Source organism: Mercenaria mercenaria, chromosome 9 (assembly GCF_021730395.1).
Source record: "Mercenaria mercenaria strain notata chromosome 9, MADL_Memer_1, whole genome shotgun sequence".
Classification (NCBI taxonomy): Eukaryota; Metazoa; Mollusca; class Bivalvia; order Venerida; family Veneridae; genus Mercenaria; species Mercenaria mercenaria.
This window is the reverse complement of record NC_069369.1, coordinates 49244792-49261674: the sequence shown is the minus strand read 5'-3', so window position 1 is coordinate 49261674 and position 16883 is coordinate 49244792. Positions and strand designations below refer to the sequence as shown.

Here is a 16883-nt window from a genome sequence, read left to right as displayed (position 1 = left end):
AAGGTAATATTTCACTGGTACTGCCAGTTAGTAAGTTCATACTCTGAACAACACGTCAGAGAAATTTGGGCAGATTTGACCAATTATGACGTTGGCAGCATTAGATTATATTTTTTCTTTACACAAAAAATGCCGTTAGGTAACAAAGCGAATACGCCGATAATCCGGAGTTCACCGATTATTGTTCCAGTTCACGCAATGTAATCCAGCAATTAAACTGCATAGCTATTAGCTACTGCTGTTATAGGAAGTGTAGAGTGTCTGCCTTAGGTGTGAGAGGTCCTGGGTTCGAGTCCCAGTTAGAGCTTAACTATTTAGATTCTGCTAAAGCATAGTTTTTCTGTTAATAGACTGTTCCAGATGTTCTAAATTTTTAGCACACAGTATCATGGATCAGTATTTAGCAATCCAGATCAAAGTTGAATGTTAAATCAAATGCACCCAATTAGAAAATATTGACTATATTATGTCCCTTTGATGTTTATGCTCTCCATGTTCAAGAAGAGTTACATGTCCTTGATCACAGAATTTTCGTTATCATGAAAATATTAAATGCTCATAACTCCGCACTTCTGGTTAAAATATTGTCTATATTTCTGTTTTTGAGAAATATATGGACATTTGTCTTCATTTCAAAGCTTTTTAACTTCAAACCTATGATTTGAAAAACTTAGGTACTATCTCTACATGATACCAATACAATCCACAATTTATTACGATACAAAAAAATAGCATGCTGGAAATAACACTGGATAAGGACAGAAACGAGATATTCTTAGTGTTCTCTGGATGAAAATTACACTTTCAGGAACAGAAATGTTAAAAATAATAGGGGTCCTAAGATATGATGAGATGTAATGTTACAAAGTGATAAATAGATACGTGAGACATTGTTGTCTACATGATAAGTAGTACCTAACCGAAGTTCTTCAAGTAGGATATGATTCTATTCTAGCACTTTGAGGAGGATTGTGAATGATCCACGGTATTAAACACATTAAGTTTCAAACTAAATATAATTTGAAAGATGTTTAAAGGCTCATAGTGCCTTTGTTTAAAAATTTCCATTATGAGCATAAAATACATTTAATTTAATTTCTTGTTTAATCTTATTTCCTATAATTTCTTTCTTAACATTTGTCAAAGGTTTGAATATTGCCGAATATACTAGAATGTTTTACTGAATCTATTGTTTTTTATTACCTCCCTTTATTGGACTAACTGCAACAGTACATGTGCAATATTAAAAGTAGTGCTTTTCTAACCATGTAAGTATGCATAACATCTATTAGAAAAGATGTTTAACATGAGCCACGCCATGAGAAAACCAGCATAATGCATTTGCGACCAGCATGAATCCAGACCAGCCTGCGATCCATGATGGTCGCTAACGGTTTCTCTAATTGCAATAGGCCTTGAAAGCGAACAGCATGGATCCGCGCAGTCTGGTCTAGATCCATGCTGGTCGCAAACGCACTACGTTGGTTTTCTCATGGCGCGGCTCAATTATACTTTTAAGATAATTCTTTTAAGCATTGTGGACCTTTAAGACAAACATCGGTAGTAAAACCCTTGTGAAACATGACTGAAACTTGTACACTACATATGGAGGACTTAGTTTGATTGCAAAATGGAAACAAGATACATATTTTCATCCGCAATAGTTTATTGTTATTGAATGGAATGAATAATTCGTGATCGGAAAAAATAAAAATTATTTTTAGGTCAGATGATGCTATTGTAACTGAGGTCTCAAAATGTCTGACATATGTGTAAGGAAACCCGTATTATTCAATGATGCATCGGCTAATTGGTTAAAAATCAAGGAAATACCCTTAAAATCTTAAAATATTATGTCTCCTGTGCAAAATGTAATGTTTTGTTGCTGCCTGACCATAAGTTTGATTCTGAATTGTGCAACTGATAGTGGGAATTTCACAACTCACAGTCGAAGGTAACAACAAAAATGGATTTGCTAAATTCTGTGTCTGGAAGGATATTTCGTAGAAAAAAATAACATCTTTTTTTTAAGGATCGCGCAGGGTCTTATGTACATTACGCAGTAGTTCATTTTTGATTATGAATATGAAATTGCCCCAAATAGCTAAATGTGTAGGTGGGGGAATATACAAGCTGAAAACCCATTATTGCACTAGATAAAAGTTCAGATTAAAGAATGCTTAATGTAATTGTGCAAATAATTTAACGTTTAGTTTCCATTCTGTGAAAATACACCCACTTTGGTAAATGACCGTTCTACTGTTTACACAAATAATTTTAAGCATTCTCTTAACTTGTTTAGATATCTAAGGGGGCCTCCGTGGCCGAGTGGTTGAGGTCGCTGACTTCAAATCAATTGTCCTTCGAGCCTTACTCGGGGCGTTGAATTCTTTATGTGAGGAAGCCATCCAGCTGGCTTACGGAACGTCGGTGGTTCTACCCAGGTGCCCGCTCGTGATGAAATAATACACGGAAGGGCACCTGTGGTCTTCCTTCACTATCAAAGCTAGAAAGTCGCCATATATGACCTAAAGGCTATCACCGGAATGTTTTGGAGATGTCATTAGTTAACTACGAAAAACTAAATATAGCACCAATTTATTCGCATTATTTGTTTTAAATATAGAAAAGACTACATAATAGACATTAAGTAAGTTAAGTAAGTAAGTAAGTAAGAAAGTAAATTCTTTATTTATAAAGGGTAACCGATTTAGCTATGCTAAACTTCCACGGGACCCTTTTAGACTATCTACAATGAACATAATGATGCATAAGACAAAAAATATGAAATGCATTTAGTATTAAAAATCCATTCATCCATCGATCCATTTCATACAATTAGATTTGAAATGAAGATGGGGATTTGATTTCTATTGGCAAACAATTCCATAGGCCTACAATTGGCCCTGAATATAAAATACTACCTTTAAATGTTTGACAGTTTGTATTTGGTATATACAAAATTAAGTTTGTGTTAGAACACAATGTTAAGGATGTGTTTAAATGGAAGTTTTATATTATTTCAAAACTTCGCTGATTTGTAAAATAAAGGATATTACACGAGTGGTTTTTTCATACTGAATTTATTAAACGAGTTGAATAAAATAATAAAATGCTAGGTTCTTTTATCAATTGTTTATTCAACGAGTTTATTACATTCAATGGGGAAAGTCACAGATGTAATATTCTTTTTATCACATTTTAGTTTTTCCTGCCGAAACGTAAAGAATTCTGCTTTCTTTAACAATTATAAGCGAGCCATTTGACAAACGTCTCCTATACTTTAAACGACGTAAGCGTCAGCATCAAAGCTTTATTAGACTAAGTTTATTAGCAATTTTATGCAATGACTTTATTTCACACCCGCGACGTCAAACACGTGATAAAGTGAAAATTTTAATAAAACTAGACAAACATTGAAATTTTTTATTACTGTTTCTTATTTATTAGTTTTTAAGTAGAATTCAAGAATAGCAGAAATATTCAAAGATAAACATCACCGCACAAATAAATATAATGTTGATTAAAAGATACACGCAGCTATTGTTTTGCCTATATACTTATGACTTACACTTACTTTAATGTTGTATCATACTGTAATGGAAAGAAGTAGCGAAACTGAATCGAAACATAAGGAGGATTTTTTAAACATAAAAGTACATTTCTTTCTGTAACTAGTATTGATATCGACATAGTATTCAATGATTTACTGCATAACATGGCCGTTTTTGTGGACTGAGAAATCAGTTGATTTGCACTGTACAATAATGTAAAACACATTCAAGTCGAGTTCTGACTAGCTGACATATTATCCACCGTGGATATATAAATCTCGCCGATCCAAATATGGATATATAAAGCTAGCCGAACCAATTTCTTCTCGGGCCTAAGATATTCCTTGTTTCAAAACGCGATACCTCGATGATCGCTGTTCGACAAAAATAGTTGTTCCAGTTGCGTCCATTTTACCTAAAATTCAAGAAAAAATGTATTTAGTGTTTGTTAAGTTAAATCTGTGTGATAACTTTGAAATACGTACAATCTATTTCACTGGCAATTTTGCGGTTGCATAAAAGTTTGTATTCACATAGACTGCATATAGTTATATTTTCTAATCAGAGCATTTGTAGGTATTTTCATATATATGTACATTAAAAAGAAACAATACCATGCGAGCAAGCTATTTCATTCTAGTCAAGAAATTATTGATTGGTTGAATTCTAGGATTAGATCGCCAACAATCAATGGAGTATATCAATAGGGTTAGATCGCCAACAATGAATGGAGTTTATCAATAGGGCTAGATAGCCAATCATCAATGAAGTTTTTCAATAGTGCTAGATCGCCACTTCATCAACGGAGTTTAGACATAGTTGTTATGGTCAAAATGTTTAACAATAAGCATATTCAATTTCCATGTTAATTGCCCTAAGAAAGTAACATCTGATTGTTGTTGCTGCTTATGATTATACTAGAATAGCTAGAGCAGTACAAGATAAGCAAAGAATACAGATCAATACAGATTTGTTTAATCACCTTCAGGTCGTACAATCCTTCGTGTGCTTCGTCATGGAATTCTTCTGGACATTCCATAAAGACTTCCTTCAAGAGCACAAATGCATCGCCCTGTAACACTGTCAAATGGATTGCATTCTGGAAATCCTGTAGAACATAAACATAATTGAGCCGCACCATGAGAAAACCAACATAGTGCATTTGCGACCAGCATGGATCCAGACCAGCCTGCGCATCCGCGTAGTCTGGTCAGGATCCATGCTGTTCGCTTTCAAAGCCTATTGCAATTAGAGAAATCATTAGCGAACAGCATGGTTCCTGACAAGACTACGCGGATGCGCAGGCTGGTCTGGATCCATGCTGGTCACAAATGCACTACGTTGGCTTTCTCATGATGCGGCTCATATCATCTTAATGAGAGTGTGCTTACATAATACACGCTTTACGTGTATAAATATTTCACTCTTGTCTTCTCTTATTTTTTCTAAAAGAGGATTTGGAGCACGGAGAAAGAACTAGAGATTGCTTTAGGTAAGACCGCATTATTTAAATGGAAGGGTAAATATATATGATACACAATATCCGTAGTACAAAGATGTGTTAGACGGATAGCAAACTAAAATGTTAAGAACTACAATGTTTGTGATATAAATTGATTTTTTTCGTTGAATTAAATAGAATGATAAATCGTTACTCCAGAAATACAATTAAAATCTACAATAGTATGAAAAACTATTATTGGTCCTGAACATTTGAACAAAGTTTTGACGAAATACAAACTGCAGTTTCAGAGGATTAGTTCGGACAAAGTTTACTTATTCTGTATGTCAAACGCCTGTGATTCCGCACAAAATGATTCAGCCAGAAAACCTACAGCATATGCATTTGTAGTTCTTATACTTTTTGTGCAATTTCATTTAAATTCTGTCATAAATACAGGAAAAGTAGTTATTAAAGGCTAAATCTGAATTACCTGCACAATATAAATTGCACGTTCAAATCCAGACACTGAGGCCTGAAGATGCCTTTGAAGTTCGATAAGTCCGTCGCATGTCCTTGAAAGATTTTCTGAAGAAAAACATTCAACAATCTATTGCATTTGTAATAATGACATAATGAGAGATAGAAATGAAGCGAATTTGATCAGATAATGTTGGCTTACACTTCCAAAATTATACAAAAAGAAAAAGTACAGATCACTTTAACATACAATGTTCAGATACACTGAAATAAAAAATGCCTTACCAACCATCTCTTTACGACTTTTCAGTTCGTTGGTCTTAGCAATCTTCTTCGATTCAAATTCTTGCTTCATCTCTCTCTGTCTCCGTGCTTTAGCTTTTTTATCCTCTGCACTGACTCGCAATTTCGCTGCAGTACGGTCGCAATCATTGGCGTTATCAAGATTAACTGCCACGCCTATTCCAGCCGAAGCCAGTGCAGGTACTAAAGATGCCCCTCCTATAATTGATATTCAAATGTTAAAGAGCTGAATGATAAAATGATTAAAACATTAATTCAAGTGCTGACGGAGGATAGCAACGCTCGGCCTTTTAACAGGCTTGCCATCGCAATGAATATCAAAGTTGAAAAAGTGGCATGGCATAGATCTGTAAGAATGCAAAGTAGATTTATGGAACCCGTATAGTGCCAGTCAGCTCAAAGTTTCAATAAAAAAAAAAAAAAAAAAAAAAAAAAAAAAGCAGAATTATTTAATCTCTGCGATGCAACTCGGTTCCATTTCAGTCGTGGGTAAAAGATTTCATAAAAAATCTGAAAAATGCTTAGTCAGAAAGGGGCATGATTTTCTAAAAAAAAGCAAAATACAGTTGTAAGGTAAATCATTAAACCGTAGTGAATAAGTGAGTAAAAGTTTCAATTCACTCCCCTAATTTGTTATTTAGACATTACCTCATCAATATAAAAAACTAAATTGCCGCCGACACCGACGCCGATGAATGGGCGTGTCCATTATTTCTGTCTATCTATTCGAATTTATATATCTAGATTTTGAAACGACACTTTAACAAGTTCTGAATCCTTTGCATCTTCAATGACAAACTAGCCAGAAGAATTATTGTATTACTATACCAGATTTATATAGCTCTAGCACCCTTTTATGATAAATACGTTTAAAGATGCTTTACATATGGCAAACGCAGCCACACAGGGCGCGATATTCATCCTATACAAGTACAGACAAAGAGCGATCTGACCAGAGGGACAGAGTGAGATAAAGTCCCCAGAACCGATAGAGAGAAATCCTTTTTAGATACAGACTTGTCCGGCTAACTTAGCCTAGCTCTTTGCGAATAGACTGTCTGGTTCTTTAACTCTCCCGGTGTATTACACCGATACACGCGTAGCCGTCTTTCCTGGGAAGAACCAGTACAGGCCTCTAAGTTAGGCATGAGACACTCTAGAGCATCTCGGAAACTTCCAGTGCCTGGACCGGGATTTGAACCCCGGACCTCTGTATTGACAGTTAAGCGTGCTACCGCTAGTGTTTTAGCTAAATTAGAAAGTATAACAAAGTCCACGGGGCCAGAAGGTCCATCTATTGCAACTTTAAAGTGGTCGCCGTGAAATATCTATATGTGAGAGGCCTTCATATTGGCAGTGTAAATGTCACATTATTTTTTTTAAAATTGTACACCAAGTTCACTTTTACATCTGTTTATATATTGACTTTTTTTATAAACTGATGCTATTAATATATTTTCAAGATGACCACAAACACAAGATATACATATAACAAATTAAGAACAAATGTGTTGATATAATTCAAATGAAATATATTAGAGTATATCGTTTATAAACCTTTTTGTTGACCCACAACCTAACTAGTAAACTTTGTCTGGATGAAATCCAGATCCGTTTCGAAAATGGGTCATCTGGGGTCAAAAACTATGTCACATGGTCAAATCAAAGAAAAACCTTGTGTATGCGATAGTGCCTACATTTTACAATGAATATTCATGATATTTGATCAGAATGTTGTCTTGATAAAATCTAGGTCGAGTTCAAATATAGGTCATCTGGGAACACCCAATAAATTCAAAGAAAAACATTGTGAATGCAACAGGTACATTTTTCGCAGGATGTTCATGAAATTGATCAAGATGTCTGCTTTCAGGAAATCTATGTCAATTTCAAATATGAGTCATGTTGGGCCAAAAACTTAGTCACCTGGTCAAATGAAAGAATAACCTTGTGTATGCAATAGGGGCTGCATTTTCACTGGATATTCATGCAATTTCAAGAACTAGGTCACCCGGTAAAAACAATCAAGAACTAGGTCACCCGGTAAAAACAATGAAACACGGTTGTATATGAAATTTGATGAAAATTAGGTAAAGTCCAAACATGGGTCATGCCAAGTCAAAACATAAGTCACCTGATCAAAAGAAGTATCCAATAGGGGTTGCATTTTTGAGTGGATCTTATTTCATGAAATTTGATAAGAAAGTCTTGATGAATGCTAGGTCGAATTCAAAAATGGGTTATTTTGGGACAAAATTATGTCACATGGTCAAAGAAATACCTTGCGCAAAAGGGGTCGAAGTATATGCTGGATATTCATTAAATTTGATCAAAATATTTCTTTTGATGCAATCTAGAGCAGGTTCAAATATGGGTCACCTTGGATAAAAAACTAGGCCACCCGATTAAATTAAAGAAATACCTTGTGTATGCATTAGGGTTTGCATTTTAGATTGGATATTCGTTAAATTTTATCAGGCTGTTTGCCTGGGCAAAATCTATAACAGGTTCAAATATGGGTCATCTTGGGTCAAAAACTAGGTCATCTGATAAAATTAAGAATATACATTTGAAATGGATTAGTGCAATTTCCCGTTCATGACCATGGTTCTTTTTCGTTATTCTGATTTTAATGATTCTTTAGCGCGATACGTTACGACAGCTCTTCTTCCGCTTTTCAATTGACTTTGACGTCGGTTTTGTAAATGAGACAGACGTCCGAAAAGAGCGCCAGTGATTGGACTGGGTCAATTATGAACACTAAAATGTTGGCCCATAACTGCAAATCTCGGGACCACTGAGGTGACATCAGTCTCAGTTTACGTGGAACTCTTCATCGGGTACAGACCAAAAAGTCTGGAATCAGGACAGAAACATGTATCTATTCATTTCATTCTAACTGCCGAGAATAGCAGCATGTATGATTATATATATTCCGAGACTTCAAATCTTTCGAGTCAAACTCAATTAGTTTTCCTCTCCTGTAGCCTTAAATAGTTTTTGTATAAGAATGTGGCGACGAATAACAAATAACAAAATTATGGACTTGACCAAGGTGACATTCACCGATACCGATAAATAACATACATATAAAACATTATAAAAGAAACGTACCAGAAAAGTGTCCCGGGACTGCAATAACCTAACCAGCAAAAGATGCGAGGATTATACTAAACTAGCCGGTAAAAGATGTGACGGTTACAACAAACTAACCAGATTAGGATGCAAGGGATACAATAGACTAACCATTAAAAGGTGCGAGAATTACTATAAACTAACCAGTAAAAGATGTGATGATTACAGCTAACCAGTTAAGGATGCGAGGGTTACAATAAACGACCCAGTTAAAGAAGAAAGGATTACAATAAACTAACCAGCGAAGAATGCAGCGATTACAATAAACAAAACAGTTCTAGATGTGTGGATTACAATAAACTGACCAATTAATGATGGATGATTACAATAAATTAACCAGTTAAAGATGCGAAGGGTAAAATAAACTCACCAGTTAAAGATGCCAAGATTACACTTAAATTACTATAAACTAACAAGCGAAGGATGCAACGATTACGATAGACTGACCAGTTAAAGACGCGAGGATAACAATAAACTAACCAATTAGATATGCGAGGATTACAATAAACTAACCAGTTAAAGATGCTAGGATTACAATAAACTAACCTGTTAACAAAGCGTTGGTTACAATAAACTAACCAGTAAAAGATGCGACGTTAACGATAAACTAACCAGTTTAAGGTGTGAGGGTTACAATAAACTAACCAGTAAAAGATGCGACGGTTACAATAAACTAACCACATAAAGAGGCGAGGATTGCAATAGACTTACAAGTTAGGGATGTCGCAGGTTACAAAACACTGGCCAGTGAAAGATGCGAGGGTTACAATAACTAACCAGTTTAAGATTCGAGGATTACAAGAAACTAACCAGTGATGGATGCGAGGATTAAAATAAACTAATTAGTAAAGAAGGCAAAAATTGCAATAAACTTACAAGCTAAGGACGCGAGGGTTACAATAAACCAACCAGTAAACGATGCAGGACTTGCAAATAACGCGCAGGTGAAGTGTATAAGGATTACTATAAACTTAAGAAATAATAAATCCGTTCCCATAGTTTATCAGTTTATGTTTTTGGATGTGTTTACCGTAAATTTGGCCCTGGAATAATTTATTGATAATGGAACAGAAGTATGTTACAATTGTCGGGGGGTACAATGTATCAGCCAATCATTTGTTTTTGTCGAAGATTCATATATAGGCTGTTTGCTATATCTTTATATAGTAATAAATTTGAGTCGTGCTAGAATTACCAGTAATGGATATGGAAATTTCAGTAAACTTAAGGTACTGGACCCCTAATAGCAGTGTTTAAAAAGGCATTTGCTTGGTATATTCTTAAAGTTTATCATGTTTCTCACTGTGTTGCTAATTTTAAACAACTTCTAACGTGCCGTTTTTTAGGTGTAAATTTTGTATAATTTATGAAATTTCCTCTAGCTCAAGTAGAGACAAATTTCAATGTGATGGCCTTCAGAGAATTCATTACAGCATTAATTTTGATAAAAGAAACACCAAACTATTGTTAAACAATTGCAAAATACAAAATAAAACTGTAAATATCATTTTTCTAGGGGGCCTCAAGTAAATAGATTTAATGAGACAGAATTCTAACTCCCAACATTGAAAAATTAAGGTCGAATCCTGTTTGTCTGTTTTGAATTTTGCTCACTTCATTCAAAAATAACCTTGGGGCAGAAGTAAAACCTACCTGCATTTCTTTCACAATATGTAATCTAAAGAATGGAGGCAAATTAGAGAACTTTTACCGCATGTAACTCAGTATTTTTTAAAGATGTCTAACTCTACCCCTCCTGATTCAGAGGTTAATTCACTTTGAACAGCAAGAAATCGCTTATAAAATGAAAATTTTCCACTTTTGTACAATGCATCCATAATAAGTCTTGAAAGAAGTAAAAACTTACACATGTATTACAAAAAAGGAAAATATGGAAAAAAATTGGTCCCAGTGGGGATTGAACCTATCCCCCCCCATGAAAACTGCAGTCAAAATAGGTTTATGATAGGAATTGAATACTCTTCAAAAAGGAGGTATTCTGTTACGGGTCCAATAACAAAAAGTGCAAAGATTACAATTAACTGACCACTTAAAGATGCGAAGACGAAAGTAAACTTGCCAGTAAAATGTATATTATAATAAACCAGTAATGTGTGCGAATATTAAAATAAACTTACCAAGAAAGGGTACCCGTGTATTACACATATGGCTTACGTTCAGGATTAATGTGACGCTTTTAGAGATCTTGAAATAAGAAATAAAGCAACATAAAACATACCAGTAAAGGGAGCGAATACAAGCCCGACATCAATCGAAATAAAACCCCATATTGCCCCCTTTTCCCGATGTCGCTCAGATTCACGGCGAAGGTCTCTTGAACGGTTTTCTAGTTCTTCAGCTCCACGTTCTTCATTCCGTGCATCATCTTCATACTTTCTGATGTCTTGTTCTGCAAGTCGGATTTGTCTGTCTAATCCTGATATTTCAATTTTAGCTTCTTCTATTTCTCTGTTTTTCAATTTATTTTTTCCTCTACATATTTCAATAAAATCGTTTATACTAGTTTTCATAGCTAAAGCTTTTCCAAAGCAGTTGTTAACATCACCTTTGAATGCAATTAAAGTTTGGGATAGAATTTCAATTTCCACTTTACTTGGACAACGTACTTTAGAAAGTTTTTTCTTCTGTTGTAAAACATCGTTTCCACTGACTGAAAATGCGTGTGTTACACAGTGAGCGACTTCGTTTGCTTGTTGCACAAGCTTATCAATTTTATGGGTAACCGAGTAATCTTGAATATTTCTTGAGAGCTCCTGTAGCTTCCCTGGCAAATGCCTAATTACCTGCAGCATAGAAAACAAAAGACTTTAAGACAGCTCTTTTTACAAAACGTGCTACACTAGGTACAAGTGAAAACATCATTACTATGCGTGACAAGAGAATAAGGATAGTTTATGTTTTTGAACATAAATTCAATCCAAAGATTTATTTTTCAAAAGTAAGTTTATATAATACGGTGACATACGCGAATACATGTAGATCAAACTGTAATTGTGTATAAAGGAAAGCTTTGCCACTTTTGTACTGAAATACTACTCTTTTGTGTACAGTACCTTGCGTTTTTTTAAAATATTTTTTATCACGTTTTAAACTAAATATTTAGTTTAAAATCAATGAATAATAAATCGATGTTCTCGGCGGGAAATTAAGTACACAACAGATATTTGTTTAGTCGAAATTAATATTTTCCAACAGTTAGTCAATGAATTTAAATAATTAAAACATTATACATTATACCAGCATAAATCTATGTCTTAAGAAACAAGAGTGTCATGATGACCGCGGATCGCTCACCTGAGTAATATGTAGCTCATGTTTCAAATGTCAAACTGATGATAAAGTATTAACAAAGTCAGTAGGTCACATTCACGGTCAATGAAATTCGGTTTTACGATATGTGTGCAAAACTGTATGTCATCAATATTTCAAGGCTGTATCTTAAAAAACAAGAAAGGAGGTCAGTATGTCAAGGTCACAGTCAAATGATTTTTTAAGTATTTTTCCTAAATAACTCACATAATAACGAAGTGACCCCAGGGCGGGGGTCTCTTTTAACCCTAGGGGTAAAATTTGAATAATTTTGGTAGAGGACAATTAGACAATGCATCATACCAAATATCAAAAGCCTAGGTCGTATGGTTTCAGAAAAGAATATTTTTAAAACCTTTACCTGTAAAGTCTATATAAAACTTGGGACCCCAGGGCAGGGCCTCTTTTCACCCAAGGGATACAATTTGAACAATTTTGGTTGCGGATCATAAGACAATGCTACAAACCAAATATCAAAGGTCTAAGTGTTGTGGTTTCAGACAAGAAGATTTTTAAACTTTTTTTCCTATATAAATCTATGTAAAAACTTGCAACCCCCGGGGCGGGGCCATATTAGAATCTAGGGGGATAATTTGGACAATCTTGGAAGAGGACCACTAGATGATGCTACATACCAGATATCAAAGCCCTAGGCCCTGTGGTTTTGGACAAGAAGGTTTTTAAAGTTTTTACTTTCAGTTGGCATGGCAACCAGAGTTCTGCATAGAATTTAATTCTTTGAACTATTTTGAAAGGGGACCACCCTAGGATCATTCCTGCGAAGTTTGGTGTAATTCTGCCCAGTGGTTTCAAGAAGAAGATTTTTTTAGAAATTGTTGACGGACAACGGACGACGGACGACGGACTACGCACGACGGACGACGGACATCAAGCGGTCACAATAGCTCACCTTGTCATATTACATTATACTAAATATTACATTATACTAAAACACGAGTTTTTATAAGGTGAAAATTGAAAAATAAGTCTTTAAACAAGGCATATGCAGCTGTTATGTAGCAACACCGTAGATATAGAAGACGAATATCATAACAATTTAATACTGCTATGTCATGTAGGTTTAAGAAAGAAATATCTCAAGAAACACTTTTGTAATAGACAATAGAGGTAAAATTGGTTTGGTTTTGTTTTTATTGGGTTTAAAATCGCACCGGCACAAATATAGGTCATGTTTTGATGGTTGAGGAACGTTAAAGAATCCATTATACCAAATACTTCTTAGGCATTCTTTTCAGATAGCTTTTCGGTCAATAATAAGTCATGTACTTTAAGAATATATTTCGCATTCCTTTTCATACTTAGCTTTACGGTCTGGAAATTAGTCATGTGCATTACATGACAGGTTACATTATATCGCCAAGTTAATGCATGTTTCAAAACTACTAATTGTTTTGACAACTGACTAACTGGATAAATGACAGGGTAATTATAAACACCCGGTCTTTTGATCACGCCGCATGACTCAAGTTTCATAAGCAGAAACTTCAGTATCATTCTAATACTCAGTTAGGCTAGATATGTAAGTCCGATACACACAAAACGAATAAGTTAGGTTAGGACCGAGGCAATTAACGATGAAGTATTAATGTTAAAGTTTAGAGATTATTTGAAATAACAGAGAATGTGTCAGCGAATTATGTTAGTGAATTATGAAGAAAGACATTCATGTATATACATGTATTATCTTAGAACTTAGTAGAATATTAAATAGTAGTCCGATACACACAAAACGAATAAGTTAGGTTAGGACCGAGGCAATTAACGATTAAGTATTAATGTTAAAGTTTAGAGATTATTAGGAAATAACAGAGAATGTGTCAGCGAATTATGTTAGTGAATTATGAAGAAAGACATTCATGTATATACATGTGTTATCTTAGAACTTAGTAGAATATTAAATAGTAGTTACTATAGAGAACAGTTGTTGTTATTGTTGCTGATATTTAGTAGATTGAACTTTAGAACCTGTTACACCACACAATGTTGACTTGTTAAATGATTACCTAAGGTGACATTATAAAAATATGCTTTTACGTATGGCGATGTACCATGTACACGTTTGTAATAAATTTTTGTTCTGATCCGTTCTGCAAATTAGATATAAGAAATCATGTTTTATTTACTGAACTTCACAGCTTATTGTAACTCAGATGCAATGATAGGAATATCAGTGTCTTAGTGGCTAAGGTAGCTAAATTCGAACCATTTGCCTGTCATGGCTTTTGGTTCAAAACATCGCAAGCATGCACATTTTTTTTTCCATGTGATAACGCCATTCAACTGAATTCAAGGTCAACGGTTCAAGCAGGTGCCCGCCAATGCTAGATATAACGCCCGTTGGAGCAAATGGTGACTTCCTCAGTCATCAACTAGAAAGTCATCATTAGCCTTACAATTTTATCAGTAAGCGTTTCAATTCAAAAAGAACAAAATCAAATGCAAATGTATTAGCGTATGTAATTTTTAAGTCTGTTTTCTTACATGAAAATTATCATTTCACTGTCGACATAATGACAGTTTGATTTGTTCTACTTTCTCTACGAAAATCGTCAAATCATTTAATGATTGAGAAATATTCTTGGTATACCGGCATAAATATAAACATAATTTAACATTTTTTCTGTGTATTGAATGCCACTTGTTACCATGAAATGGGCAAATTATAAGAAGTTTTGCTTTGTACATACATTGTATATTATGTAACGTAAATGGTAATTGAAAACCAAATTCTTACCTTAGGAGGACAAATGGGCTAACGGGCTTTCCCGTTGAACACACCACGTCCACTTAATAACTTTAATTTTAATTGAAATATTTGTATAAAACTAAACATACACATAGCTTACAATTTGCATTTGGGATCCCTAGTGTTAAGAGCAAGCTATTTTTCCGCTATATAACTTACGTTACGACTATTGGGCTATATTCGCTGTAATTATTCAGATTTACACGCGAACAAGTATATCTTAAGATGTGCGATTGAATAGCAAACATCAGGCTGCAAGGATGTGCAGGCTGATCATGGTCTACACTGGTTGCAAATGCATAATCAACCGTGTCCTGCATTATAAATGGAAAATGCCATATAGAATATAAAGTCTAAAAATTATTAGAATAATTTTACCGCTTTAAATATACTTGAATTAGATTCTGATAAACCGGTATTTTCTACTATATTTTAAAAAAATACAGACAGTTATTTAGGTAGACACGGGAGACCATTTTATACCACTTTTTGTTTAGTTTTCTCCGTATGTTTAAATATTAGAATATCATATTGCAAGTTACAGCAGTTTTATAATGTACACAGTTTTATAAAGAAACATTATTTCAGTTAAAAGTTTCAAGATCTGTTATATTTTAAGTCATTGTAATCATTTGTTAGATTTGTCTGCCGAATAGGGAAAACTCAGCATGAATTGCTTTGCCTTAATTGGATTAGAATTATTAGTTTTATAACTACCTAGGATGGTGCTAGACTGCTCTAGTCGACTGGGGTTTACTACTCCGGCAAATCATGTTTATTCAGTGAAAAGTTTTGAGGTATAATTTATATTCATTTAATTCTTTTAATGTTTTCTTTCGTAATGCACATTAATTATGTATTCTATAAAATAGTTTATACTTATCTTAAGAAAATATAGATTCACATAACGCTATGTTAAAGATGAAAATTTAAGAATAAAATAGTTATCATGACAAAAAGAAATTGCGACTCTGACTGACACCGAACATATGCACAAAATGCAAACACCGCAATTCTTAAACTTAACTGTACCACCGCTACATTTTTGTGCAGCTAAAATTAACATTCATTTCATGATTATCTCAATGAATCATACAGATTGGTAAACATTTACCCAAATAACGGACAGTTTGAAGTACAAAATCTTCGCTGACCTCAAAACTACTTATCTGTTACACATGAATAACGTATACATCTTAATGTTTAACAAAAAATGTTAGTTCATATCGAGGTTAGCTCACGATAATACTGCGGTAAACGCTGATGATAGCAGATATATTGTTGAAGTATAGTGGTTTTGTGTTAGCTGTGAACTCGACACGAACCTTGTCTATCTTTTACCTTGTACCACTGCCAAGAAGTTTCTTTTTCTTATAAGACTAAAATTAAAGTATTCGTTTTTAAAAATCCTGATATATTGTGATATTCGATGAAATCTGCCACTGTGTGTAATGTTTCCTTTTCGTTGCAAAACATGTTGTTTTTTTCTCAGTTGTAAATATATTGAATATAACTCGCAGTTAAATACTTTCAATCTGTATAAGTAGCAGGTGTGGTACATACAATCTTTATAATAAAATTAGGCGCCAATGTATTTCCTTACTATATACGATTTATTTCTAAATAATTGGTAAATACAATGTTCATACCAGTGCCATGTTAGTCCATTTTTATTTTCTTACAACACCAGATAATAATAAGGTTTCACATTAAACGAAAATGAAAACAGAATGTTTGATTTTTCGGTTATTTCCCGTAATAAATGCATGGGAAAACACCCATTCTCGATATAACAGTATCAATTCATAATAAAGGTCAGACACTACTATTACTCCCGTAATAAATGCATGGGAAAACACCCATTCTCGATATA

General features: G+C 34.2%; 1 protein-coding gene across 1 annotated transcript; it reads right to left on the bottom strand.

The window, feature by feature from the left end:
- Positions 1 to 2672: 2672 nt before the first annotated feature.
- Positions 2673 to 16815, bottom strand: LOC123547074 (uncharacterized). The gene is made up of 6 exons (XM_045333851.2): positions 16660 to 16815; positions 11153 to 11717; positions 5761 to 5976; positions 5489 to 5583; positions 4537 to 4662; positions 2673 to 3969 (listed from the first exon to the last, which is right to left on the bottom strand). The coding sequence occupies exons 1-6, from the start codon at positions 16666 to 16668 to the stop codon at positions 3904 to 3906; spliced, it is 1077 nt and encodes a 358-aa protein (XP_045189786.2). The 5' UTR covers positions 16669 to 16815; the 3' UTR covers positions 2673 to 3903.
- Positions 16816 to 16883: the final 68 nt, after the last annotated feature.